The sequence below is a fragment of the Epinephelus moara genome, chromosome 14, assembly GCF_006386435.1.
Source record: "Epinephelus moara isolate mb chromosome 14, YSFRI_EMoa_1.0, whole genome shotgun sequence".
NCBI lineage: Eukaryota > Metazoa > Chordata > Actinopteri > Perciformes > Serranidae > Epinephelus > Epinephelus moara.
Window position 1 is genome coordinate 37,260,315 of NC_065519.1, and position 26,836 is coordinate 37,287,150.

Below are 26,836 nucleotides of genomic sequence, written 5' to 3' on the forward strand. Positions count from 1 at the left end.
GTATATGTATATATATATACATATATATATGTGTGTGTGTGTGTGTGTGTGTGTGCCCTATCTCTTTTTAAATCAATATTTAATTTTGGTACCTCTAGCAGAGTCACACTTATTGCAAGTTGTGTGCTTTTTAAATTGATAATACATTTTCTCAACCTTTGTTTTTTTCTCAGAAAATAACTTTGGTCTAACTGCTCAGATCCAAATTAAGGCTGTAATCTGCTATGTACACAAAGGCATTGCTTTATTTCAAGGGGTCACCAGCCAAAAAGGTCAGGAACCACTGACATGCATATATATTTGTAGAGGTCTACCTGCTGGCAGCAGCTGGATTAATACATGTCATAAAAAATCCTTGGTTGTTGCTGGTTAATATCATGATTCTACAATTTAAGGTCGGTGGATGATAGAATAATTTTAAAATAATTGTGCTTGGCTCAAGAGAAGTCCAAATGTGGGAAAACAGCAATATGTGTGCCTGAAACCTTTGGCAGTGAAAGCTAATGGCACAAATTTCATGCAGTGTGGGCTGATTGTATGTTGCTCCTCTGCAATTTTATTGGCTATTTGCCAAGTACAACTGTGGTCATTACCTTGTAGCTGGCAGCAGTTAATATTTCTTTTAACGAAGATAGTAACCGCTGTCACCATGAATGAAGTGGATTATTTTCTACAGTAAAATCTGAACGTCCGCCTTTTGAAGAAAGACTTGACATTATATACCTCTGTGCCCACAAGACATTGTTATAAACCAAACCTGTGTTAAAAATCATTTAAGATTTAACGTGCAGTGGTTCTCAAGGGAAACATGGCTAACTGCTAGCTCATCAGACAAGATGCGAAATGTGAAAAATTGCATAACGTCAAACTGTAAAATTGTGCAATTTCCATTTGAATCCCTCCAAAGTAATTGTTGTCCTATGATTTTTTTCCACCTACAAATGCCACTGTATTGGATTGTATAGAATGGTTCACATGTGTGTTTTCAAAGCAGACCTAGAACAGGTCTGTTGTGAGTTGGGCTGCTCTATTTGGAGCCTTAATCTGTGTTTGCTATCCCAAATTATCCCAAATTTCAGATCACAACAGAAGTCATTTAAGGTTACCTTTCCTATAGCACAAGTATATACCTTGCCCTTTTATTAAACAAAGTAAATAGCCTTATGTTATTTATGTCATTTCTGTCTCCACATGGTCGCACGTTTACAGTTCTCCTCTGCTCTCTGTAACACACACAGCGTTTGGCCCCGATGCACGCACAAACACACACAAACACGTGCGTGCACACACACACACACACACACACACACACACACACACACACACACACACAGGAGAGTACACTAGCGTGGTTCGGGCTGCATTTTCCTGACTGAACCCGACTCGAGTGAGACAATTATAACCAAGCGCAGCCCGAATCCGCAGCATGGCACTATTGGAGTGGAGCCTGTGTTGCGTTCAGGCATTGTCACGTAAATAACAAATTCCAGCACTTGAATAGGCAATAGCACTGCTGCTGCTGCTGCACACCACCATTTTTTTGTTTGAACCGTAGTTGATGACGTCGACGACATTGACGCGTCGCCACAGCCCTAAAAAAAAATCCGCATTGTTAACAGACTGTGGAGCAGTAACGGTTTTGATGTTATGTAGAAGACACTGACATATTGTGTTGCAAAGATATCTACTGAAATGTGCATGCTAACCAGCTAGCCCCGGCTCATCCTGTCTTGTTATACCAGTCGCTGTAGAGTCCAGTCTGTTCAGTGTCCAACATGAGAGAACAAAGAAATCAAGTCTAGTATGAGTTTTTGTTGTTTTGAGATACCTGCGACATAAAGTTCAGTGATTTTTTTCCTTTCCTCAAACTTTTTATGCCCTCAACTTCCACGTCTGTAATTGACAATCCAACAACCAGACAATTCCAGGTCCAAAATCCATGATATAGGTCTGGTTAGGTCAGCCACTTTAGGCCGGGATACAGCCCAACTAATATACCTTAACTACTTAACTACCAAAATTTGTGCAGAGCCAGATCATCCAAGTTCCAAAACCTGAAGTCCAAAATCTATTGTTTTAGGCAGACTGTTGAAATGCTGAGAGACACATGAAATAGAGACAGTGCAACTAATGACAACACAAATTATACTGAACAGCATTCCAAATGGTGTTGATATATGGTTTTATTGTAGCTGTCTTCTAGCTACTATGGTCTTGCTTAGGGCTGGGTGATATGGAGAAAATCAAATACGATATCAACATTCAAAAGAGTTACACAATGATTCCTGAAAAATAATTATCAGTAATGTGGATATGATGACAAAGTGGGTAAAGGCAAATAATAAAACTGATAGAACAATCAGATAAGCTCACCTCTTTACTGTAATGCAGCATTTTAAACCAGAAAAAGACAACACTTATGACAGGATATTTGAAATTTAAGACGATATGTAGTCTCATATCACAATAATATAGTATATATAATATAATATAATACAATATAATATTGATATATTGCCCAGCCCTAGTCTTGCTTAACCTGCCACACATGAAGATTTTAAGATTGCAGTGTTATTTTAAACTCTCTCAGAGTTTATAACCTGATGCGCCAGATGGTTTGTCACACAGAACCATCTGAGAAGCCGTCATTGGAAACTGTTTGAAAAAGGGCACTTTCAAAAGTACTTGGCAGGCAATAGGATGAACCATCTGTCTATCACCGTTACCATCACTGCAGAGCAAAAACATCTTTTCAGTCAAGAAAAACCTTACGTACCATTCTTTGCTCATCTTTCAGTGAAGACATAAGCTCTAGTTCTGATATAGCTGATGCGACTGCAGCATCCACGCTCACCGTTTAAAGAGCCGCTAGTCAATCAATCGATCAGTTTTATTTATAAAGCCCAATATCACAAATCACAATTTGCCTCACAGGGCTTTACAGCATATGACATCCCACCGTCCTTAGGACCCTCACAGTGGATAAGGAAAAACTCCCCAAAAAAACCCTTTAACGGCTAGTGATGTTTTGAATGAACAGTTGCCTCGCCAAGTAGTCACACACATGTAAAACATGGTGGTAGCTGCCGTAGCTCCTGACAGGATGCTGACTGGTCCAGACACAAACATATTACTTGAAGCCTGACAAGATGGTATTTCCTTTGATCTCGTGATCCTGTGATTCTCCTGATATCTCGTGATATTGCATGAATCCAGCTGCTGTGCAAGGTAAGAGAGTTTCAGCAGTTTGGTCAAATTTTGCATACCCTTGCCCTGCTGTTAATAGTCGGCTTGGAGGTGAAATGCTGCCCCCTATTAATTTGCATGTGGCACCCTAACCCAAACCTGCTCAAAGAAAAAAAAAGTTGCTTGAATTTTTGTCATCACTGTCTCAGTGTTTCATCAGTATTCAGATCAACTTAACTAGTTTTTGCTAAATAATAAACATGGACTACTGTAGCTCTATCAACAATTTTCCTGGAACACATGGATTAGTGGTTCCCAAAGTTTTGCTTAGGGCACGTAAAAAAAACATTTGAATATGGATCTATGATGAGGGATTCCAAGTAGATATTTCCCAGCTGACATCAGACATCAATGTGACATCAGAAAGACGGTGGACTCTTGCGTCGGACGGATGTTAAACTTTGGTTGTAATGTTATTCTGTGTCAAGATGACGTGGACATGAGACATTTGGTTATTTAACAACATAACCTAAAACCATCATCCAACCATCATCATCTGCGTCAAATTGACATTGGCATTAGATTTTCGTCACCTGACATCACAACCTAAATTCAACCAAATATCAACGTCAGAAGATGTTGGTGGTCAGCTGGGTTCTTAGTTTTAAGCTAAGATGGTGGGGGAACACTGACATGAAAAAATTAATTTCCTTCACATAATCTTTTCTGGAATTCGTCTCTTTTCCTTTGGAAAAATATACTGACAATTAATTTAAATAAAACTTACAAAAGTTCTGAAAATTGATGGATGCATTCCTCCTCAGATTCTGATGACAGAAGGGCGGTTTCCAGATGTTTTTAGACAACCAATTTCAAGCACACTGAGGCTTTTTGATAGATGCTCCTGGTACTTAGGACACTTGCCAGCAAGAAAGTATAGCAATGGATCCTGCTTCTCCTTCACTGAGTTGCTCAAAAGCCGATATCTGTGTCATTTCCTACTCATACTTTGGTCTGTTCAAGGAATACAAACCTGTTTTTTTTCCTGTCGCATTTCTAGAGATCCCACAAAACAATGTAAAAGTTAAACATAAGTCCAATTTGTAAATGTCCAGGTGTTACATAATCTGACATCTGCTTTTTCTGTTTTTCTTGTTGGACAGCGGAGGTTGAGCATCCAGATGGCAGCCTGCTCTCCGACTCTCTATCCCTACACCCACTCCGCCTGCCCTCTCACCCACTTGGCCTACCTCCCCACTCGTTGGACCCTAGTCTGGCCCATGCCCTACCACCCGGCCTCCACGCAGACCACGACCTGCTGACCTGCGGCCAGTGCCAGATGACCTTCCCGCTGGGCGACATCCTCCTCTTCATTGAGCACAAAAAGAAGCAGTGCCAAACACCGTTGCTGGCCAATGGCTGCTACGATAAGATGACTGATAGGGGGGGAGGAGGGGGGGGGAGCCCAACTCTACAGAGCCTTCATCAGCACACACAGCGGGGGGAGCTGAGGAAAGTGGTTGAGCCTGTGGAAATCGGCATCCAGGTGACACCGGAGGAGGAAGAGGAGGCAGGAAGAGGTGAGAGGGGAGAGAGGACACCCATCAAAGGAATTTGCCCCAAGCAGGAGAACACACCAGCAGGTAGGCACGACGAACACACACCCTTTAAAGAAATAATTCACCTTTTTTATCACCCTAAATACACACAACTTTTCCTGACCAAATATCCAGTTGCACATACACACACATAAATTTACCTTTTTAGCTTTTGTTGAGGCATCCCTTTAAGACTTACCCCATCCTCTCCAGCAAGAGAGAGAGAGAGAGAGAGAGAGAGAGAGAGAGAGAGAGAGAGAGAGAGAGAGAGAGAGATGTTCATTTCATTAAAATGAGAGGACAACAGAGAGAGGGAGTGAAGAGAAAGAGGGAAGAGACAGGCACATTACCTACTTAAAGCCCTAAAGCCCCTCAAGGACTGAGCTAGTTGAAACAAATTGTGCAAAACGTGACAGAGAGACTCACCCCGACTTTCATGGAGAAATCCAGCCTAAGCCATCTGCTTAAAAAGGTGAAAAGCTCATTAAAATTCAAATAAGCAAAGGAGGAAAAAAACATGACGAGGGGAGAAGGAGAAGGAAAAAAACAGAAAGAGGGATTAAAAAGAGGCTAGTTTCTCCCCCATTCAGAAGGGTAAAGAAGACGTTTAGCAGGAGAGCAGCTGTGGGGGGAAGAGCACCAGCAGTTATCTCTCAAACCAGTCAAGATGCTGAAAGAGCCAGAGGGGAAGAGCAGAATATCCCAGTCTGCGACAAGAACTCCTCTCAGCTGCCCTGCCATCTTAGAGGTCACTGTTTGTAGAACCAGAAATGTACAGCTCAGTACTCCACACCAACAACCAGCAGGTGCTAAAATGACCCATGAGTCAACAGCTAGATACAAACTTCTCAAAGATGAAAGCATATAGAAAAAGAGCATCACTCTGGGCTGACACATGATGCAACTGAAATAAAAACTGTTAACGCATTGTAAGCTAGTACAGCTGTCTGGATATGATGGCACACAGTGAATCTTGATGGTTACCAGTCATACTGGAGGAGGTTGGTTCATTGAGGCATAGGAGATTGAATAAACCACAACAAATCTCTCAGTATTATTTATGAAATCATTTTTTTCTCTCTTCTGATTAATTCTGATTAAAATCTTTGCACAGTGACTCCTGCAGGGCAGGCGGGCAAAGGGCAGTCTGTGTGAAGAGGTGATGGGGACATTGGAGTGAGGGGGCAGAGGAGGAGGTGCTCCTGCTGTCCTCTGTAGAGCTTGATCTCATATCAGTTTAACGTATTGTGGTTTTTTTCATGCTAATCTGTGATTGGCCAAAACATGTAAAATGATGCTCGATAAGGAGGACGTCCTCTCTAGCCAATCAGGACCGGAAATACAATATAGACGTCACATTGGCCCCAGCAGTGATAACAGTTACTTGAAAGATTGTTAAGCTAATGGCGACATGGGATTTGGACCAGGGTTGGGCAGGGGCGGGACGCTGCTGGGGAGTGGGTGGAAAGCTTAGCTCTGCTGGCATCCCACAGCGGGACTGTGCAGTGGCTCAGCATGCTACTGCACTCCGTTTACCTGGGACTGGGGTAAGGGTGGCGGTTTACTGCACGGGCTGCGGTAACACATTACACACATATGAAGCTCATTCCCATCCAGATCCAGTGTTGATCATTTTAAAGAACTCTTTTAAGCCTATTTTACTGCTTCATATTTAGTATAGCTGAGTAGCAAACTAGGGTAAAGGAGAATGATGCCAATAAGCAGACCAGTGTATTTCATCCATAAAACACCATGTTTCATGAACAATCATTAATGTTTTAAAATCCGTGACAGGTCGTTTTCATCATGTGAGAACTGCATTGAAACAGCAGCCCTGTAAAGGAACTGTGACTATCTAAGACAGAATAATGGTAATGAGTTGTCATGAGTATTTTTGTGAGAGTGGGAATTTGGTATTTTGTTTTTTTTTGTTTTCATTTAAAGATGAATTAAGACACTTATGATAAAGAAGTCATGATGTAAATGTTGTGACATGACTGCCTTAATAAAAGCTTTAGATATTTCAAGGCTTTGAATATTCTAAAATTTTCACCAAAATCTGTCTCCAAATGCACAACATTTTGTTCCATAAATACGCAAATATATGCATTAAATATCTTTTAGCACTCCAGCTCGGCCAGTACTCATCATTACCATAATTAAGACTATTTGTACGCTGGTGTTTTTGTGTAATTCTGGAAGTCCATTTATTTCTTTTCTCAGCAGCACTCCTGGTTTGCTCCAGTTACAGTTCCATTTCAAACATTTGTGTAAAATCTGCCTTTTGGACAAAAACATGAATCAATTCATCATCAGCAGCAGACTGAACTTAAAGGGAAATGTTGGCCCAGAGCACTCACAGGTAACACTCTTGACTCTGTTTCTCCATTTAGTGCGTCGGAGTGGGACAGAGCTCCTCCGAACATGTCAGCCTGCGGTTTGGCCTGCGCTGTAAAACAATGTGTTTTGGCTTGAACTTCATCAATATTTTACCAGGCAGTTACAACTCTGCTAGGCATCTGCACAGGGCTGCTGTAGACAGCACAGCCACCTGAACCTCTGTAAGCATGGCACTTAGGTCTGTAACTGCGCTATGGCTTTACATTTAATACATAACAGCCCAGCGTGTGTGTAGAGTTGCACTCAAGCGTGTGCACTAATTGATTGCATTGGTCACATTATTAGGTTGTCATTATTTATATTTATGTGCATAAGTATATTTTTTCCCGGTGTTTAAATGCTTGCAATACATCTAACTGTAGTCCTCCTGTGAAATCAACTCCACATGTGCAGTGTTGGAAGGCTTGAAATTGTAATTGCACAATATTTCTTCATAACGGAACGTGCAATAATTTTCACATTAAAGCAAAAACATATTAGCGGCTCAATTGGACGTGCACTGCGGCAACTGTTAACTATATTGCTGCAATAACATTTTATGTTTCAAAATTACCCTCCGTTTTTCACAATTTCCACATGAAATATGGCCAACTTGCACCTTATTAACACGAGGGAAGGACAGAAGGGTTTATTAATCCAGCCACAGTTTAATTTGAAGAGAACACGCTCAGCCCTGCTCATAATCGATGGGAGACTGAAATATAGCAGGTGGAATTTTCTCTTTGTAAGTCAGACCGAGCTCTTCCTTCAATAGATTTCTACACCTCTCACTGGCTGGTGAGGAGGGGGGAAAGGGAGAGAGACATAGTGGAGGGAGCAAGAAAGCAGGATGAGCGAGAGCGAGGGAAAAAGAGATGAGGGAGTTGGACTGTCAGCTTGGAATACAACTGGTGACGACCCTTCGTAACTTGCTCCCAGCGAGTCAGACTTCTTCTTTTCAACCCTTCACTTCCATTTGTTCTCCATGTGACATGGAGCACAGATTTTTTACACACAGGGGCAGTTTAAGGAAGGAGTTATTCTAATTTAGACAAATTCAAAAGCATCATTACACCTGTAGGCAAGGCCTATACATCTTTAATAAACCAGTTTATGTCTTTGATACAGTGACTAAACGTTCTTTGCATGATGATGCAGTTAGGAAATATATGGCCAAATAGAATAATAATAGAAATATAGAATAGTGCCATTTACCAAAACCTTGTCACTGTTTAGGTTGTAATATTTTACAAATGTAGATATATTATTATTATTTTATTTATTATTATTATTATTATTATTTGGATTTAGCCTGGACTTGAAGCAATGTATTCTGAACTGACTTTGTAAATGCTGGTCCAAGACCTGTTTCTGATTTTCTTTCATGATGTTGTACTATTTCATCTGATATTAAGTTGAAGCGCTACAAATGTGTGATTTTGTTCTAACAATAGTCAACACTCTCCTCCTCATCCTTCACTTGTGATCCCGTCTCCTGGACATAAAGGATAGCCATCACTTTCATCAGTAGGCCACTGTGTGTGTGTGTGTGTGTGTGTGTGTGTGTGTGCGTGTGTGCAGGGGGGAATCTGATTGTCAGTGCTGAGTGACACAATTTACAGGAGCAGAGGAGAAATGGCAGTGTACAGGTCCAGGTGGAGAAAAAATAATTATTTTATATACAGGCAACTGTTTAGCACTTATTTATGGTTGATTTTATTTTGTCGTACTTTTTACATTTCATACAGAATCTGACTTTAAATTGCTGATATTGTTTACAAACTTAAGATCTGAGAGATCATTTTTCTTTAGCTTTTATTGAATATTTGACCATCACATTTATGCTGACAAATAACACTAACATATAACACTTATTCTGTATTTATCCTGAAATATGGTGATATTATTTTAGTGACATATCACCCACCCTTGGTGCTTTGAGATATTCTCCATGTTGCATCCCCTCCTGTGGTAATGTAGCTACAGACACACACACACACGCACGCACGCACGCACGCACGCACGCACGCACGCACGCACGCACGCACGCACACACACACACACACACACACACACACACACACACACACACACACACACACACACACACTTTCGACAGGATTTTATGTTAGCTACAATGACTGCACACTTTCACACATATTCCATTTTTTGCTGAGCTTCACATAGGCTTACATTACAACAGACTTATGACAGAATGACCTGGCAACGCTGATTCCTGCGTCCGTAGGCTTCGGCGAGAGAGGAGAGGAAGGAGAAAGAAAGACACTGTGCTGCGGCCAGAAGAGCTGCCGATTGACTGTACTTCGAGCAGCAAGTCACTAAAAGGGTCTGAAAAGTCCAGGGATGTTCATAAAACATCAGGGACACCCAGGCCTAACAACACCACACAAGTCAGCCCCTTTTTGGAACTTAGCTCCTCCCAGGAGACACTTAATGTTCTCTGCAATTGGCTGGAAAAACACACGTGCATATATTAGTATCAGCATCGGCAATCAGTCAAAATGAGTTGGAATGTATTGGCATACTGGATATCGGCAAAAATCCAATATCATGCATGCCCACCCTGTACCACTGGTGGAATCTGTTTCTTGCCAAAAACATAACAAAAACCATCCATGTCTTTTTGTTTCAGTTCATTTGCTCAAATATTAACTTAAATAAGGTCTTCCACCTGTTTTGATACTACGCACACTCATAGGAGCTGAAGTTGTCAAATGATAAGAAAATATTGGGAATCTTTTATGTAATGACAGAGAGTTCCACTCATTTTAGCAGAGACAAATGCAAATTTACCTTAGCATGGACAGAAATATCATGCTTCAGAAAGACTGGTAAGCCAGCTTTGAGAAAATAATCTGTCGCATGGGGACTCATTTTTAAGAAGCGACCCTATAGTCAAAGCTTTCAACTCCAAATTCAGCATTACGTGAAACAGACAACATGTAAACTGGTGTTTAGTGGAAGGACAATATATCTTAGTCAGTACTAGAAAGTCATAGTAACACTTCCCTTAATGTAAGCTACCAGAGCTTTGTGTTCTTTTCTATCAACACTTTACATTCACACAGATCCACACATGACCCAGTAGGCTTCAACCACTGTTTTCTACAAGTCAGTAGGGTCAAGTAGGGATTTCAATAGGCAACCCTCTGGTCACACACCCCCGTCACAACACCCAGGTGACTGTCACTCAGGTTAGATAGAACTCCACAGAGGTGAAATTCTGACAACTTGGATTAGAGAAGAGAGAAGGAAACATATCATTTTTACTTTAAAGCCACAGTGTATAGGAATTTCTCCCATCTAACACTGAAATCATATATTGCATTCAAATGGATAGCACACTCTAGCGCCTCACTGTTTCAAATGCATATTGCAACAACGATAGCTGCTGTGTACCAAAAAGCTACACATTGATGAAACCATGTCATCCGATACTTCATGGAGTATTCATTTAGGCTCCTACACAGACACATGCAACACGAGTTGACGAACCCCCTCCTCACCATGCTGGCTGTGTTTACAACGTAGGACTGTTGGGGCGGGTGTAAATCAAAACAAACAAATCACGTCTTGTCTTTTGACAACTGACAAGTGGCTTAACCTCACACACCTCATCCCACTCCTCGCACCACTGTGCGGCTAACAGCTGTTAGTGACCAGTGCTTCTAACAGCTAACAGTGGCTAACAGCTGCTATCAGCCAGCGCCGCTGTTAGCTTTTAGCTGTTAGCTGTTAGCTGTTAGCCATGATTACGTTACCTTTCTCCTTCAGCAGCTCTTTCCAGCTGGGAAAGGCTACACTGATATTGACCCTCGTTTTTTTTAATTCGCCGGTCTCATTGCCTTTTTGATTCCTTTTTGAGCTTTCTTGGCGACGAGGATTCCGTCTCCCATGATGCTGCATATGCATGATCCTGCATTATGCTCAAAGAGTGGGATTTATTTTCAAATTTCCCGGGGTAGCAGCAAAGCGCCTCTTGCTCCTCTCCTGTCTCCAGACAACGAAAACGCTGAAGGCGGGGCTGTATGTCCCGTGCTGGCGGATGTATTCTCAAGATGACAAAACGTTATGGAACCCCCCAGATGACTTACCAACACAATGTACAAACAAATCCGAAATTCTCCTTTTACTAGAATAAGTCAGATTATTGGTGGAGGTAATAATACACCAATGATGACATATTTATGAATGCAGACATCAATTTTTGCCAATAAACAACTGAAAATGTTATACAATGTCCCTTTAAGGCACACACACACACACACACACACACACACAGAGCCACGTAGTGTATTCATATTCACAGAGGAGTGTCTAACATCACCTGACACAGTGCTGCGCAGCCCTTAAAGCCTTGTCAACTAGGGTTTAATTCAGACATTTAACTAAGTGTAGTTGGAGTGGATAGGAACAAACACACATGTGCATGCACACACACACACACACACACACACACACGTGCGCACACGTGCTTGCACACACACACACGTACAAAGGGGTGTGAGGTTTTGACAAACTCAAATATGATGACACCTTCTTAATCTGACAGAGTCATTTGACAGGCTGAGTGTGTGTGTGTGTGTGTGTGTGTGCCAGCTGTCTAGCTCTACCTCTGCTTTCACAACTGCTTTTTTTTTTTTCTCCAACTGACTTTTTTTGTTTTCCAGTTCATTCTCTGTCTCACTCTCTGTCTTTCACACACAGATGGTAGCTTGTACACACAGACAAGGAGCTCTCCCCTTTTCCTATCTCACCCTCTCTCTGTCTCTCTCTCTCTCTCTCTCTCTCGCTCTCTCTCACACACACACACACACACACACACACACACACACACACAGCTTTAAGGTGATTATCAGACAGAAAAAGATTATCTTATTATATATAAGATTATTATTAATAATTAAAAATATTTTAAAAATATGCGATATGCAGAATAATTAAACAACTAATGAAAAATAAAACATTTTCAAGAGGGCATACTTGAGTCTTATGTAAACATTATGCACATGGACACACACACACACACACACACACACACACACACACACACACACACACACACACACACACACACACACATCTTCAATAAATAATGACTGAGCACAGTGGCATGTCCCTAAAATATTTAGCATATGCTTATTTATCTTCTAAATGAAACTGCACAAAGACTTAACAAAGAGCCGCGGCACACTGTCTGAGGAAATGTGTGTGAATGTGTGTGTGTTTGATATAACAGCCTGTACTTTACAGGCATTACGGTGCCTGCTGCTCTTGTTTTTTTGCGTTGTTTCAATAAAGCTGGGAGGCCTCTCGGATGGAGCGCCGGCCTTTTTGAAGTGGTAATTACTCTGGTTTGTATTGCTGCTTGCTCTCTCTCCCTGTTTCTCTGTACCTCGCCCACCCTCTGTATCCTGTGTGCTTTTGGCTAGTTTTGGTATGGGTATTTGTGTGTGTCTGTTTTCACACAGTACAGTTGATGCTTTTTTAATAGGCCTGAATGGATGTGGACGGACACACGCACACACAGATACATTAGGCAGTGAGGAAACTATAGACTACCTGCTGCACTAGTCTTGAACAGTGTTAATTTTTTACTCACTAATAAGTAAAAAATAAATTGGATTATTTTATTCATTGCTCTACAGCATCTTTTCAGATTCATAGCCTCATTTCCTTATTCTTTGATCAGATAGATTGATCAGACCTTCACTTAGCACTGAGTCAGATTTAGACAGCGCAAGACCAAGCACCCAGGCGATGGGGCTCGGATCCCAGACTGCCCTCTCAATCTCCCTGAATCCATTCCAGATCAGCAAACTTCGGTCCCTGTGGAAAGATTACACCCTGTGCTGTGCTGGCCACCAGCCCACTGTGAACCCCAGGGCTGGGCTTTGCACCGGCTGAAATTGAGTTGCTATAGCGGCTAAGGTCCGAGCTGCTGGGTGGTGAGGTGGAGTGCTGGCGGGCTGTGCTAGCTCATTAAATCTTCTCAGTAATCCATCAAATTTAGTGCCCCATACCATAATTTCAGTGCTCCTCAGGGCTGAACAGACACTAGCGCTAGCAAAATACTATCTGATGGATATGTCTGTAAAGCGCTTTCTACTAGTCAAGAGCCATGCAGGGGTGGTCAATGAGCCAACTGTAACCTGAGTTGAGGATAGCCATTTAGGTGCTTCTCTGAATGGATCTGCAATGCTTTGTAGCGTCAGCTGCTAAAGTAATTTGCAAATGTCAAGCTACTGGTATTGAAGTTCACTTAATGGCCTCAGGGCGTTGAGTGAACTCCAGATTTTGTGAAAGTTACAGAATCAGTAAATCAGAAAAAGGGTTTGTATAGTTCATATTAAACAAAAAAAACGTATTGTTCATGTCAGTTCCAGCGTGTCGCCATTTCCTTCCACTGGAAAAATGAAGCCAGATATTCTGAATACAACTGCTGCCATATTGCGCTGGTGACGCCATTTGGAGCCAGAGTGTGTGCAGCACCGGTCTCCACAGTATCTAGTTTCAGCATCTACTCTTGTTCTACCAATAGGGAGCAGCCCTTTTGATAAGGAGCACACCAATTGGCACACATAGCTGTCAGTCATGACCTCAAACCCCCTTTTTATGGCATCAAATAACTAATTTAAATCAATTTTATCAGGAAAGCCAATGAAGCCAATTTTCGTAGTGGCTGCACAATTTTTATATGCAGCAGCTGAACCATTTTGGCTTCATGCACCACTAAGCAACTTTCATAGGAATGAACGGGGCCCCACGATCCGTGCTGTATCCAATTAAGCCCTGTACATACTCCGCAAGAACAGAGAAATTTGTTCTTTTTCTCGAGGTGGCAAGAACAAGAACAAAGTTCTTTCTAGCCAGAACATTTCATACTTCATGGGAAACTCAAGTGCAGAACTCCTGGGAAGTCCTCATAGGCCGATCCCACTGCAGCATACTTGACATGTGCTTTTCCGCATTAACCATGCCCACTTTGAATTTCTGACCAATCACACAATAGTTCTTGGACACCACACAAGAAAAAAGTTCTGCCCAGATGATGTGTCGAGAACAAGCTGCAAGAATTCCCAAACCAGGGCTGCAAGAAAAGTCATTCTTTTCTTGCAGCCCTGTGAGAGAGAACAAATTTCTCTGTTCTTGCGGAGTATGTAAAGGCATTTATCCTAATACATTCATGGTCCCACCCCAGCTAACATGTTGAGCTCACACAATCTTCCACTTCCGAAATGCATGCTTACCAGTAGCTAGCTAATGTGTAAATTAGACACATTTGGAGTTACGGAAGATATATTCCTTCTTTTGGTAAAGGCTTGCTGCTTCCTTACACCTCCAACAACTGCGTCAAACTAATGTCGATCTGAAACCAGTCTAGCCACTGAGCACACTGAGACAAAACCTGTAACCGCCCCCGTCCCGTACGTTGTTCAAGATTACACTACTCATCATAGTCATCACACGTTTCTAATCATCCCTTGTGAAACTCACTGTGAATTCCCACCAAAAGCTTCATGAGCGTCATAAGCAGCTGGCAGCCATTCATTTCAATGCACTCTGGCGACGAAGGGCGTCAGGGGCGTCGGCTGCAGCGAGCGGTGCGATGCCAGCGACCAGAGTGTCAAGTTGAAGTTGAGAGAAGCTGAACTTTATGCAAATGAGCAGCGCCTCCACCGAAGCAGCAGCCAATTGCAGACTGGGATTCTCAAGCCTAGATGGGCACATCTGCAGTGTCCGGCCCCGCCCCTTTGGCTGCTACAAGCGCCTGCTGGAGCTGGCAGTGTGAGCGATGTCAGCGACCATAGCGCCCATAGGCGACCATGAAGCTTTTGGTGGGAATGCACAGTCAGACCTGCGCTGTGTGTGCTGAATACACATGTGTGAATATGTTTGAACCTCATTTTGTCCTTCCTCTCCTCCCTTCATACACTTCTTCTAAAATAAACCTCTACCTCTCCTCTGTAAATCCAGCATCCTGGACATAAACCAGACATTTGGAGCAAGACAACCGAGACATAAAGGTTGGAAAAAGACACCAGAAAGAGCGGGGTAGAGACATACAGAGACACAAGGAGAGAGAGAGAGAGAGAGAGAGAGAGAGAGAGAGAGAGAGAGAGAGAGAGTTTTTGCCAGTAATAGCACATACAAAGGCAAATCGGCATCTGATGTGCTTCTGAGTATTTTCAAAATCCCTTTTTGCGATTTTCGCCTCGTCGCCTCTCTGCTGCGTTAATCACTTTGCATGCACTCATTTAAATATTAAAATTGTCTTTAATCATCAAAGCCAGTGAGCATCATGCATATTCATATCATCTTGCCCCCCCCATCCCTCCATCCCCTGGATCTCAGGTTCATTACTCTGCCGCGCAGCCATTAGCCACATCCCTAATCACACAGTTTACACACACAGACTAGCCCATGTATGCACGCACACACGCACACACACATACACACACACACACACACACACACACACACACAGCTAGCCACCAGCGCTAACCAGTGCTAATCCGCTAACTAGACTAAAACACACAGGCATCCCTCCAGTCTAAACTGAGAGAACAGACTTGTCATCCATCCCGGCTGCTAGATGGCTGGAGCTGGGAGTATTTGTCAAGAGGCTCGATGAAACCCTCATTTGCATAATGACTTTGTAGTTCTGCATTAATAAAATTTGCATATGAAGCCGTGTTAATTACTCCTGATCAGCCTTTTTTGCATTCATGCATGGTAATTTTCAACGACTTGCGAAAATTGATGTCCTGGCGTCAGGGATGAGATTGGTGGAAGAGGCCCTATGTATGTGTGTGAATGAGGATGAAGACAGGGCGGAGATGATGAAGACAGGGTGGTGGGGGGCGCAGATTGCGGTGGATTGTTTTTCAAACCACAGGCAATTACTGTGTCTGTCCATAACTTTTATAAAATCTCTTGTTGAAAGTAAAAGGAAAGGCTTTTTAGTAAAATCCCTTCCTAATTTTGTTATACAACACACACGCACGCACGCACGCACGCACGCACGCACACACACACACACACACACACACACACACACACACACACACACACACACTCACAGAGGCTGGCTGCCAGCCATTTGTGAATCTATTGTTTACCCTCATTATTCATTTCAAACAGTAGAGACTTTATTTTGCTCTTAGCTCCCTTAAACTGTGCTGGGTTTGATCGAGACTGTATAACATTCACAGCATTTTATAAATTAATTGTGTTTTTTGATAAAAATATGTGTTCTTCTTTGAAGAATGAAAATAAATTGATTCATACTGGGAGGTTTTAATGGAGGGTAATGAGAGTGTACATTTTTTGAAACATTAGTTAGAAAAAAGGGTCTTTGCAGATTTTGAAACTATTTCAGATGTTTGACTTTTTCCACATCTTGCCAGCGTATCTGTAAGCCTGTCACATGTGGTCAAACTGTCCCAGTTTCAGTATTGCTTGACTGCTGCTGACAGATGTTAGATGAATGTGAGTTCGAGTCACAAAACTAGGCCTATCACACTTTAAATGTCCTTGTCCCAGAATAACTAATAATAATTCATGTTGATGCAAAATGAATTATGTTGAATTTGTATTTCTTAATTTATGGACTATTTATGGGATTTTAGATGTAATGGTGCATTTAAATACTGATTTGGACATTGATTACAGATGCAACAATTCAAGCTTCAAAACTTTGAAGCAGTGAATCCGGGGTCTGGGCTGAGCCCCAAATGTACTCAAATCCTAGAAACACCCATTGCACACCTGACATGTATGGGGCTGCTGCAACTGGATCTGTCTTGTTTAGGCCTATTGAGTTTATCTGATAAATATTACTAACATTTGTTCATTCACTGGCCCCTGGCCTCCTGTCACTTTGCAAAAGGAAAGCAAGTTGAGGATCCATGTCCTAGCCCTAACCAATCTCACTTCTCATGCTGAACCAAACCAACCCAACCAACAAAGAAATGGATATTAGCCAATCAGAGGCAGAGTAGGGCAGGTCATGCCTTTATCATGGTAAAAAAATAAAAAGATAAAAATTGGTTTCCTGGACCCTTTTTTAAAAACCCCTTGGTTTAGCAGCTACTGAGATATGATGTCTACTTTTCTGTTAATTTTTAATAGCTTAGGAAAATCAGCTTTTTTGTTTGATAAAAATGGCATCTAAGTGAAGGTTGATTTTAGAAGCTTTCCGTTTACTTAAAGCTTTTCCCTCAAGGACTAGCTCATTTGAATTCCCCACAGGAATGATCAGGTTTAACAAACCTCCTACTAATCCCAGTTAGAAAGTTTCTTCATGGTCCCTCTGGAGTTCAGGCATTTATTAATATAATTGTTTGGCCTTTTGCTTGAGGTTTTGGCACAGGGCTTTTGAATGTATGTGTCATGTGTTTCTCTTAGATTCACAAAAATCCAAAGTGGAGAGCTCTGGTGAAAAGCAGAGAAAATATGTGTATTTCTCTTGGTGGTCTCAAATTCATTTGAACACAGCAACAGAAGCCAAAAGCTATTAGCAGCATGGAGAGTCCGGGGTGCCGGCCAAGGCAAAGACATTTCCAACAGGACGGACATGAATCACAGTCATGGCTAAAGGTTTTAAAGTGGTAATACTGAAAATTCCTCTTTTTGGTTTGTTTTCTCTCCATTTTTAGTGGTGAGAGCTCATGAGAGGTTTCTGTTCTGTTCTTCATGTCCCATTGATCAGCTGTGAGTGAAGTGTTTCCCCTGAAGGCTCTGTAGGTGGCACTTGTTTTTCACCAGGTCAGCAATGGTAGTCCTCACTGTTCTTGCTAACCACCTCGTTCTTTCTCCTCTTTCAACTTAAAAAATGTAAAACATCTCTGTCTGTGCTTACTGTGGTACAGAGTTGGTAAAATGTATGCAAAATAAGATTTTTTGAGTTTTGACAGTTTGTGAGCTGTCATGCACTATTTTGATCTGGAAGTATAGAGCACCAATGTCCTGGCGTCACCCACAAGCTAGCCGCTGTCTCCATCAGGTTTTCTGAAGAAATTAAACATTTTCTTGGGGTTAATTATTCACATCCCACACAGAATTTGTTTGTTGTTCTTCTGTTTTTGATAACCAATTTGTTAGCATACACACAAACTAAGCCCCCATAGATTTACCAGTGTGTTGGCATAAAATATGTTATTGTAACTGTTTACTTTCCAAATATTCATAATATACACCCACACTCGCTGCTAATGTCATTGTCCCAACTTTTTCCACAATAAATTCTGCTATTATTGTCATTTTAGAACTCAAGCGGCCTATTCTGCCCCGCAAATGTTTAACCTGTGAAGGGGGCTTGTTGGAAAAGATGTTAATTAAAGGCTGGTGTGCACATAGTGTTTTTCTGCAAGGTGTTGCTGAGTGCTCCATCTCAGTGCTTCATAAAACAGCACATTTTTTAGTTACCACTGCCCCAATGGGGGTGGTGTATCTTATGTACATATACATATATTTACATATGACCTTATCAATGCATATGAGTGACATGCTGTTGAACAAGTGTGTTTCAAAGCTAGATTTTCAGTAATGTATTGTTACATACTATATGTCAGAATATTGCTTTTGCTTGTATTGCAGTTTTTAGGAACAGTGAACACATAAAAAAAATCACTTTGTTGTGTCATTTTTAAAAGCAGAAATAAATCTACAGACCTTCTATTAAAAAGACTTATAAGAGAAGGAAACACTTAAAACGTTACTGAATAAAATTAAATCAGTCTAGTTTAAAAACTGGCATGTCCTCACAGGAGAATATCAACAACATTAACTTCAAGTGTCATCAGAGCCTTACTGGTGATACTGAGGGAAGTGTAATCTCTGAATGAACTATAGGCTCCCTGGTGAATAATCCCTTTGTGGATGGGAGAGACTGTCATCAGATAGATCAGATCAGCGATAAAGTGCTAGGTGTACTTTGTTTCCTATTGTGTTCCTGGAGCTGTAGTAGCAGGTAGTATGTGAAAGTGCATAGAGAGAGGAGAAAGGCTAAAGGAGACTCACTGGTAAGCTTTGTGGAAGTGACAATGGCTGGATGCAAAGCTTTGCATCCAGCCATTGTAAATTCCATTCATATGGATTCACCACTGATGCTATTTCAGGATGCAGGCCCTCCAGGAGAGGCTGCACCCCACATTCTGAATGGAGCGTGTGTTTGCAGAGAAAATGTGTCTGCTGCATTCCAGTGTCCTGTGTGTGTGTGTGTGTGCGTGCGTGTGCATGACTTCTGTGTGTTAACTGTATTTTTGTGTCAGTTTGGAAAATGTGCATGTCTGTGTTTACAGTGCAAGTTTTCTCTAAGAAAATTTGTAAAATATGTGTTTATGTTGTATTGTTTCCGGGCGTATGTGTGTTTACATTGCAATTTGTGTTTGTAAAGATGCAGTGTTTTTATGTAAGAAGTGGGGTCATTGGGGCACTGAGTAGCTCACCTGTTCGATGCCAACGTTCAGCCCTATGCTGCATGTAATCTCCTCTCTCTACCCCTTTCACGCTACTACTGTCCCATCAACAAAAGCCCCAGAAAATAATCTTTAAATTAAAGAAGGGGGTCATTTGTTAAAATGTCTTCAGAGGCATATCTAGCTTTGTGTTTGCAGACTAATGCAGTATTTTGAATAATTACAGACACCTCTAGCCTGGTAAAAGACCATCCTGATGACATGAGCTCAACATTCTGTTTTGCTCTTTGTATCAGTCTGGACTTTTCAGAAATCAAAATAAAAATTGAGGACAATCAGGGATCTGCACTGTAGTTGTTAAGGTAAGCAGCCAATCAGGGACTGCATTATAGTAGATGATGTAAAATGCAGGCCACAGCTTGCAGAACAGTAATGGTGGTTCCTAGGGGTGTTGGTGGCTTAGTGGATAGAGCAGGCGCCCCCATGTAGAAGGCTGTTGCCGCAGTGGCCTGGGTTCGACTACAGCCTGTGGCCCTTTGCTGCATGTCATTCCCTCTCTCTCTCCGCCTTCATGCTTAGCTTTCCTATCAATTAAAGACAAAAATTCCCCCAAAAATATCTTAAAAAAATAAGTAATGGTGGCTCCTGAAGCAACAAGCCCTAACTCTAATGTTAGTAGAGTAAACACAGCAATAAGTGAAGTTACTGCAGAAATATTAATAATAAGGATTTGGCAAAGCTCAATGTATCAACTGGCTTCATTGGTGATGAAGAAGATGTTGCCCAGTGTTTTGTTACGCTAATTGGCTGAAAGAGTTTGTCTGTCAGGGTAAGTACTCCCACACACTGAAAGTGCACCAAGTCCAGACTGATATAGAGACTGGTCTTACCAGGCTAACACACCTTGTCTGAGCTCCATTCGATCAGTTCTTACAGTAACCCACATATTTACCAAGTGAACCTACAACTTGCCTTCTCCAACATACTCTGTATTTTATATTTAGCAACAGAACAAATGTGGGTGTCACATCCTAACATATCTAGAAAATATACCATGTGCAGTTAAAGTAATATTTCACAATATTTACATATACAGTGAATAAATGTATGTTTTACTGCTTTTTATCTCTAATACTTACGACACATGCCCACCTATGTGAATGCGTATTTCATTATTAGTTCCACTTGTAATGGAATAAATAAAAGGGGAACTGGGTGGTTAGCATGGGATACAGTATATCCAATGTCCATTGATCAAGTGGTGCAGCAAAAATGGAAACAAAAAATGGAATAAATCTTGAATTGCATTGCTTTTCTATTTGTACAAATGTGAACTTGACTACACACTGTGTCCTGTATGAATTAGGCTGCAAAGAGTTACAGTGTTCCACATAAAGACATCAAACTCCCTGTGTCTAACTCTATGCTCAGTACAACTGTGGTATCCCCCAAAGTGGGGGAATAAACGTGACAGTCATCTGGCGCGGGTTTGGTTATAAAAAATGTTTGGTACGCTGGTAATCGCCAGCTCTCTGTCTCACAGCATTTTGGTCTTCTTCTGCTTTATGCTATCGACTGAAAATATCTCCTGCCCGCCAGAGTCACATCCTGCTATTGCAGACGTCTCTGAATTAACTCCTGAATTGTGCTCGGACTGAGACTGAGTCGCAGGGATTTTCTATGACAGAGTTCTCCCCACTGAGTCTCAGAGACGCTGTGCTTTGTCTTGCTCCTCCTGCCAGAGCAGCCTGCTCTTTCTCACCGTCTTTCAGGATCTGAATCCGCAGCCGTTCCTTTTGTCATCTATCAACCTGACACTGAAGGCCTACACTTCAACTCTGCTTAGAAGATTTGATTTTGTAGAATTGGAGATGGCGAGTGGGGGCTGCCTATTAGATGCTGCAAAACACACACAACACTGCAAAAAAAGTCGTACATACAGTAGGCCTCTGTTGCAAAGCTGACATGTTGATGCCTCTAAACAGAGCTCTTGACCAAAAATAACTTGACAATATTGTCACTGCACAACAGCAGGCAGCATCAGCTCCAGCCCAGCCTCACGGACAGGATGGGATAACCACGGTCTTTTGCTGTGTAGGGGGGACTCATTACTGCCCCTCTCCTCTACAATGGGCTGTTGGCATTTAGCACCGGCCAAATCACCACTTAACAAAAGCTAATTTCTCACTTGGTTAAACTGGGAAGGATTAGGGGCCCTGTGACAGTGCAATCCATGTTTGGTGAAGAGCGAGGAATGGAGAGATGTTAGGAAAGGATTTAAACCTCAATTACAAGGGACTCAGGGCTTTTGTATGTCCGTGGCGAAGGTGGGACACCGAGGTTTAGCGACTTTGCTGGAAACGTTTGCTGCCCTGTCATCGACGTTTGTGGGTACGTGTGTATGTATGTGCATGCAGCCGAGGGTGGCATAGCCTGACAAATACATGTTGATCCCCTTGTTTAGGTGGGTTTAAGTCTCCCCAGTTTCACATACTAACACCACTCAGGCTGCACACCAAGAGGGACGGCTCACAGTCAAAGCTTATGACACAACAGCAATTTAAACCTGTCCTGTTTGTGTCATGTCATGGAAACAGCAGATGGTTTGCTAATTCATTGTCTGGATGTTTTAGCTCTCATCTCTTAAAACACCTTAAAAATCCTGTAACCAGGGTAGAGCACATTTTGAGTCAACCTGACTGAGCTATTGCTACCATTCAGTTAAGGTATGTTGTGCTAAAACAATCCACTAGATGTTGCTCTGTCTTTAAATAGTCTGCCTTAACAGGAAGTTAGTAACACAGTAGTCACAGACATATAAGGTCTACTGTGGTGGGATTTTCAAAGGTAGGCATATTTTTTAACATGGTAAAGTTCCAGAGGTCTTACTGAGCAGATTTTTGGTGACTTAATATAAAAACTAAAAGTCTAAAAAAGGCCAAATAATTGAAGAAACACATGTTCTAACAAATGCTTAATTTGTCCCTTTAAGGAAAAGGTAGTGAAGCTGAGCTAATATCATTAAAATTGACTGTTTGCTAAGAAATAAAATAAAAAAAATCCTCTGATCATTCATTACTGTTAAATGATACATTTAATATAGTCCATTTCACATACGCTGAAATAATTTCATGACCATGATTTTTTACTGTCTGAAGCCATGCTCAACCAAACAGTTGAATTATCCTTTTATGGTAAAGGTAGTGATGCTAAGATAGTAAATTTACAATTTTCATCAAATAAAAAGGATGAATGTTCACTGATATTAATACCATGTATTTAATGTTATTCCATTATATATTTGATGATTTTTTTTTCACAATTTCTGAGATGTTCTTAAAGCACTGTCATGGTAAATATCTAAAATAAATACATGGAAACAATACAAGTCCTGGCAATACTACTAATTCACAAATTGATATATGTTGGTATACTAACATATTACAAGCATTATAACAGTATCTGGTTTGTAATTTAGATTTTTTCTTTCTGTTTTACAATTACCATGAAGTAACATCTCAACCGTTTAGTAGAGGGCTATATTTTAAAAAAAACTATGGCTTCTGTTGAGAAAAAAACAAAACAAAACAAAAAAAACGAGCAAAACAAAACATCCTCAAATCAAAACCCTCTTACCTTTCTTATTTTTCAGTATATTGTTTTAGTGTGAGTAATCAAATGTTGGAGATATCAGTCGTAGAGGTGTCTACCAATATAATGGAATTAGATGGCACTCAGCTTGTGGTGCTCAAAGCACCAAAAAATACATTTGAAAAACTCAACAGCAATGTCTCTGCAGAAATCATGACCCTGTTCGTCAAGGTAATCCACAAGATAATCTTGCGGTGAGCAGTTTCATGTAGGGACTATTTTCTTTCCACCAGACTAAACCTGCCAACCGTATCACAGCGCAGGAGGAAGCGTGCATCTACTGCTAGATGTGCACTACTGAGCTAGCTGAAATCACAGCTCATCTGAGGAGGATGCCATTAATGTTTACATCCCACACTGTCACAAGCACGAGTCTCTCATCCCTGAGTAGAAGCATGCTTCCTTCAGCATGGTGACATGGCTGTTTGGTGTAGTTCGGTAGAAAGAAAATAGTTCCTACATGATACTGCCTCCAACAAGGTATGTGGATTTCTGGAAAGAGACATTGCTGTTGAGTTCTTCAAATGTATTTTTTTGACACTTTGAGCACCACAAGCTGCCATCTAGTTCCATTACACTGGGGAGAAGGCAGACACCTCTATGGCCAACATCTCCAACACTCTGCAACTCACACCAAAACAATCTAGATTGGTAATTAGCATTACAGGTAAGAGGAAAAATATGCAATTTTGATTTGGGGGGTGAACTTTCTCTTTAACCTTAAAAAGCCCATAGGACACCCAATTTAACCCCCTTAGACAACTGTAGCAGCCTTTGCAAACCCCTCAGACTCAGAAGTCAGTATGCCTTAAGTGCGGTGTATTTTGTATTGGCTAATACTTTTGAAATACCCCCTCCACTGACACATTTCAGACATGGCAGCTAGGGGACCTTTTGCAACTTTTCAAAACAAGTGCACCCACTTATTTCATTCTTTACCTAACTACTGTCATCACTGTCTGTGTTTTCTGTACAAACTGAATGGTTATTGAGTCACACTCCCCTCAATGATGGCAGGGTTTTTGCATCCTCTGAGTGTGATTAATGGAGACAACTATAGACACCTCTAGCCTAGACATGTTCAGAAGACACTTAACACATACTAGTCTGTTTCAAGCATACCCCTTAGCGTCCTCAAAACAAAGTTGTAGCACACAGTAGATGCCTTTGCTGCCCCTTGAAATCCTGTAGCATCTCATCGCACTGCTCAAAGCCCTTTACCACCTCTTTAAACCATTAAACACCACCCCTTTCACCACTGCAGCCCGACCAACTTTTACTGGTTTTTCCCTTAACCCAATATTTAGCAGATGTTGCTATCTTCAGTGCTCACATTCATCTATTTGTTTGGTGTGAGGGACATTCTTGGTGGTCGTGCAGTAAAACCAGAGCAGCAGTCTCTCTCTTCACCCAGAACCCGTTTTGTAGCTGTTTTTAGCATCTCTCATCTCCTCAAGACTTTTGAGGGAAGAAGAGCAGGATAAGGAGGGGGTTAGATTTCCCCCCTGAACACCAAACCCTTTCGTTTGTATCAAAGCTTTGCCTCACCCCCGCTGACACCCCTGAATTATTCACTTAGAGGAAAAGATAAACAAAGCTTGCTAGCTACAGTTGTTCTATTGATTTCTCTGTGCAACATCACAGATAACAAAAAGAGGGCCGTTGGAGAGGAGCTGGGCTGCTGCCATCTCTTTTTTTTCCATCTGTAAATAAATCAATAACATGCGCACTTTTTCTCCTGAGAAAGCAACCTGTTTCCTGTTTCCCAGGAAAGCAAATAATGCATTTAAATTATATCTACTTTGTTATTTAGGTAGTTAGAGCATGTGTCTGTAGATCAGGGGCCTTGCCATGTGGGAACAGTATTTTCTACCTGTTGGTTAGGCTACAATTGCCCATTGCTGGGATAATTTGCCATTCAGAGCGAGGTTGGGGGTAAACGTTGCTGGCTGAGGGCCAACAACTGGCAGTACAACCCCTGTGATTAGAAACAGGCAGATCCTCTCTCTTCCTTTTGCTCTACTTAATGCACTGGGAAAGATGAAGCAAGAGCTTAACCTGTGTTGCATTGATGAACACTGAGTATAGGCTTACAGTGATTGTTAATTCCACAAACATCTTCACATGCATTGCCTTATCTATGACTAGGAATGCTTGTCTGCACACACATTTTTGCTTGTGCTTGACACAGCTAAATTTTTGGCCCATGTAGCTACACTCCTGGCCAACCACAAGATCCCTTAACTGCCCCTTTGGCACCATTTGAAGGCTTGTAGATAAAAAGCGTACCTGGGAGGAAATTGCCGGTTGGCGGGCACGCATGTTTTCTCTCTCCCTGTCTAAGGCTGCTTAATCACCAGAGGGTTTCTCCATTGTTTTTGCTCCCCCTGCCCAGCAGCACATTATTATGTCATCAAGATGCTTAGGTAAACTGCAGTACGCGGCCACCCATGAAGGCATTCACAACAACTGTGGGATCTGAAATGTTTTCTCCCTCTGCCTGCGATTGGTCAGTGGATAAAGTGTGACCAGTAGCCAGCAGGCCTCGGCCCTCGGCAGGCCTCTCGTCATGGCTGCCAGCACAGCAACGCCATCTGCCTGTCTAGTGAAAAGTCTCGCTAGCAAGGGAAATCAGATCAGTGCATCCAGGGTAGCTTGATGTGAGCCTGACTGCAACAGCTAGACAAAGGACTCACACACAGAAACACTCAGACAAGTAGAGCAGAGCCAGTAGTGAATGCCTTGACCCAAATGGTCAGTACTTGAGTCTACTGAGCAGTGGAGCAGGCTGGGATCTGAGCTCTGACCAACACTAGCACTAGCCACACTGTGTGTGTGTATGTGTGTGTATGTGTGTGTTTGTGTGACATATAGGGGTTTGAAATGCTGCTTTTACAGTCTATCCCTCTCCCTCCATTACCCACAATACAAACACACACCTCAAACAAATAGTCCAAAGCACCAAGGAGCCCCAGAAAACAAACTCATGTGCTACAAGTTGCTTTTATTCCTAAGGAATCACAATTTGAAGGTAATGTAGATTGAATAGGGATTTAAAGCTACTTCACTTAACAACAGAAATGTTGTGTTGTTTTCTTTGTACGTTTCTGTTGTGGTGTTTTAATAAAAATGATGTGCAGAGGTGGAAAGTAATGTGACAACAGCAGAAATGCAATATGCAAGTCTTGAAGCTTGTTTCCAAAGTAGTGATGATCTGCTTAATCATGTCTGTTATTTTTTACCCCCTTCTTTGGCAGCCTACATAGGCTCATTAAATCAATTAGCAGTTAAGTCTAGGTTTCAGGTTGGGTTCTTTTGTAGTTTTTCTCCTGTTACTGTACGTATTTTTAGACTAGGTGATTTAAATGTTAAAGGAATAGTGCACCCGAAAATGAAAATTCAGCCATTATCTTCTCACCCATATGCCGACGGAGGCCCTGGTGAAGTTTTAGAGTCCTCACATCCCTCGTGGAGATCGGCGGGGTCAGCGGCTAGCACACCTAATGGCAGATGGCGCCCCAGACTAACGTCCAAGAACACAAAATTGAAAACACAAAATATCTCCAACATGCTCATCTG

General features: G+C 41.7%; 1 protein-coding gene across 1 annotated transcript in view; it reads left to right on the forward strand.

The window, feature by feature from the left end:
* Positions 1–26,836, forward strand: part of bcl11ba (BCL11 transcription factor B a) — a 75,001-nt gene that overhangs the window by 10,714 nt on the left and 37,451 nt on the right. Inside the window, exon 2 of the mRNA XM_050061949.1 lies at positions 4,350–4,829. Within this exon, the coding sequence (XP_049917906.1) occupies positions 4,350–4,829 (480 nt within the window). The remainder of the gene's footprint in view (positions 1–4,349; positions 4,830–26,836) is intronic.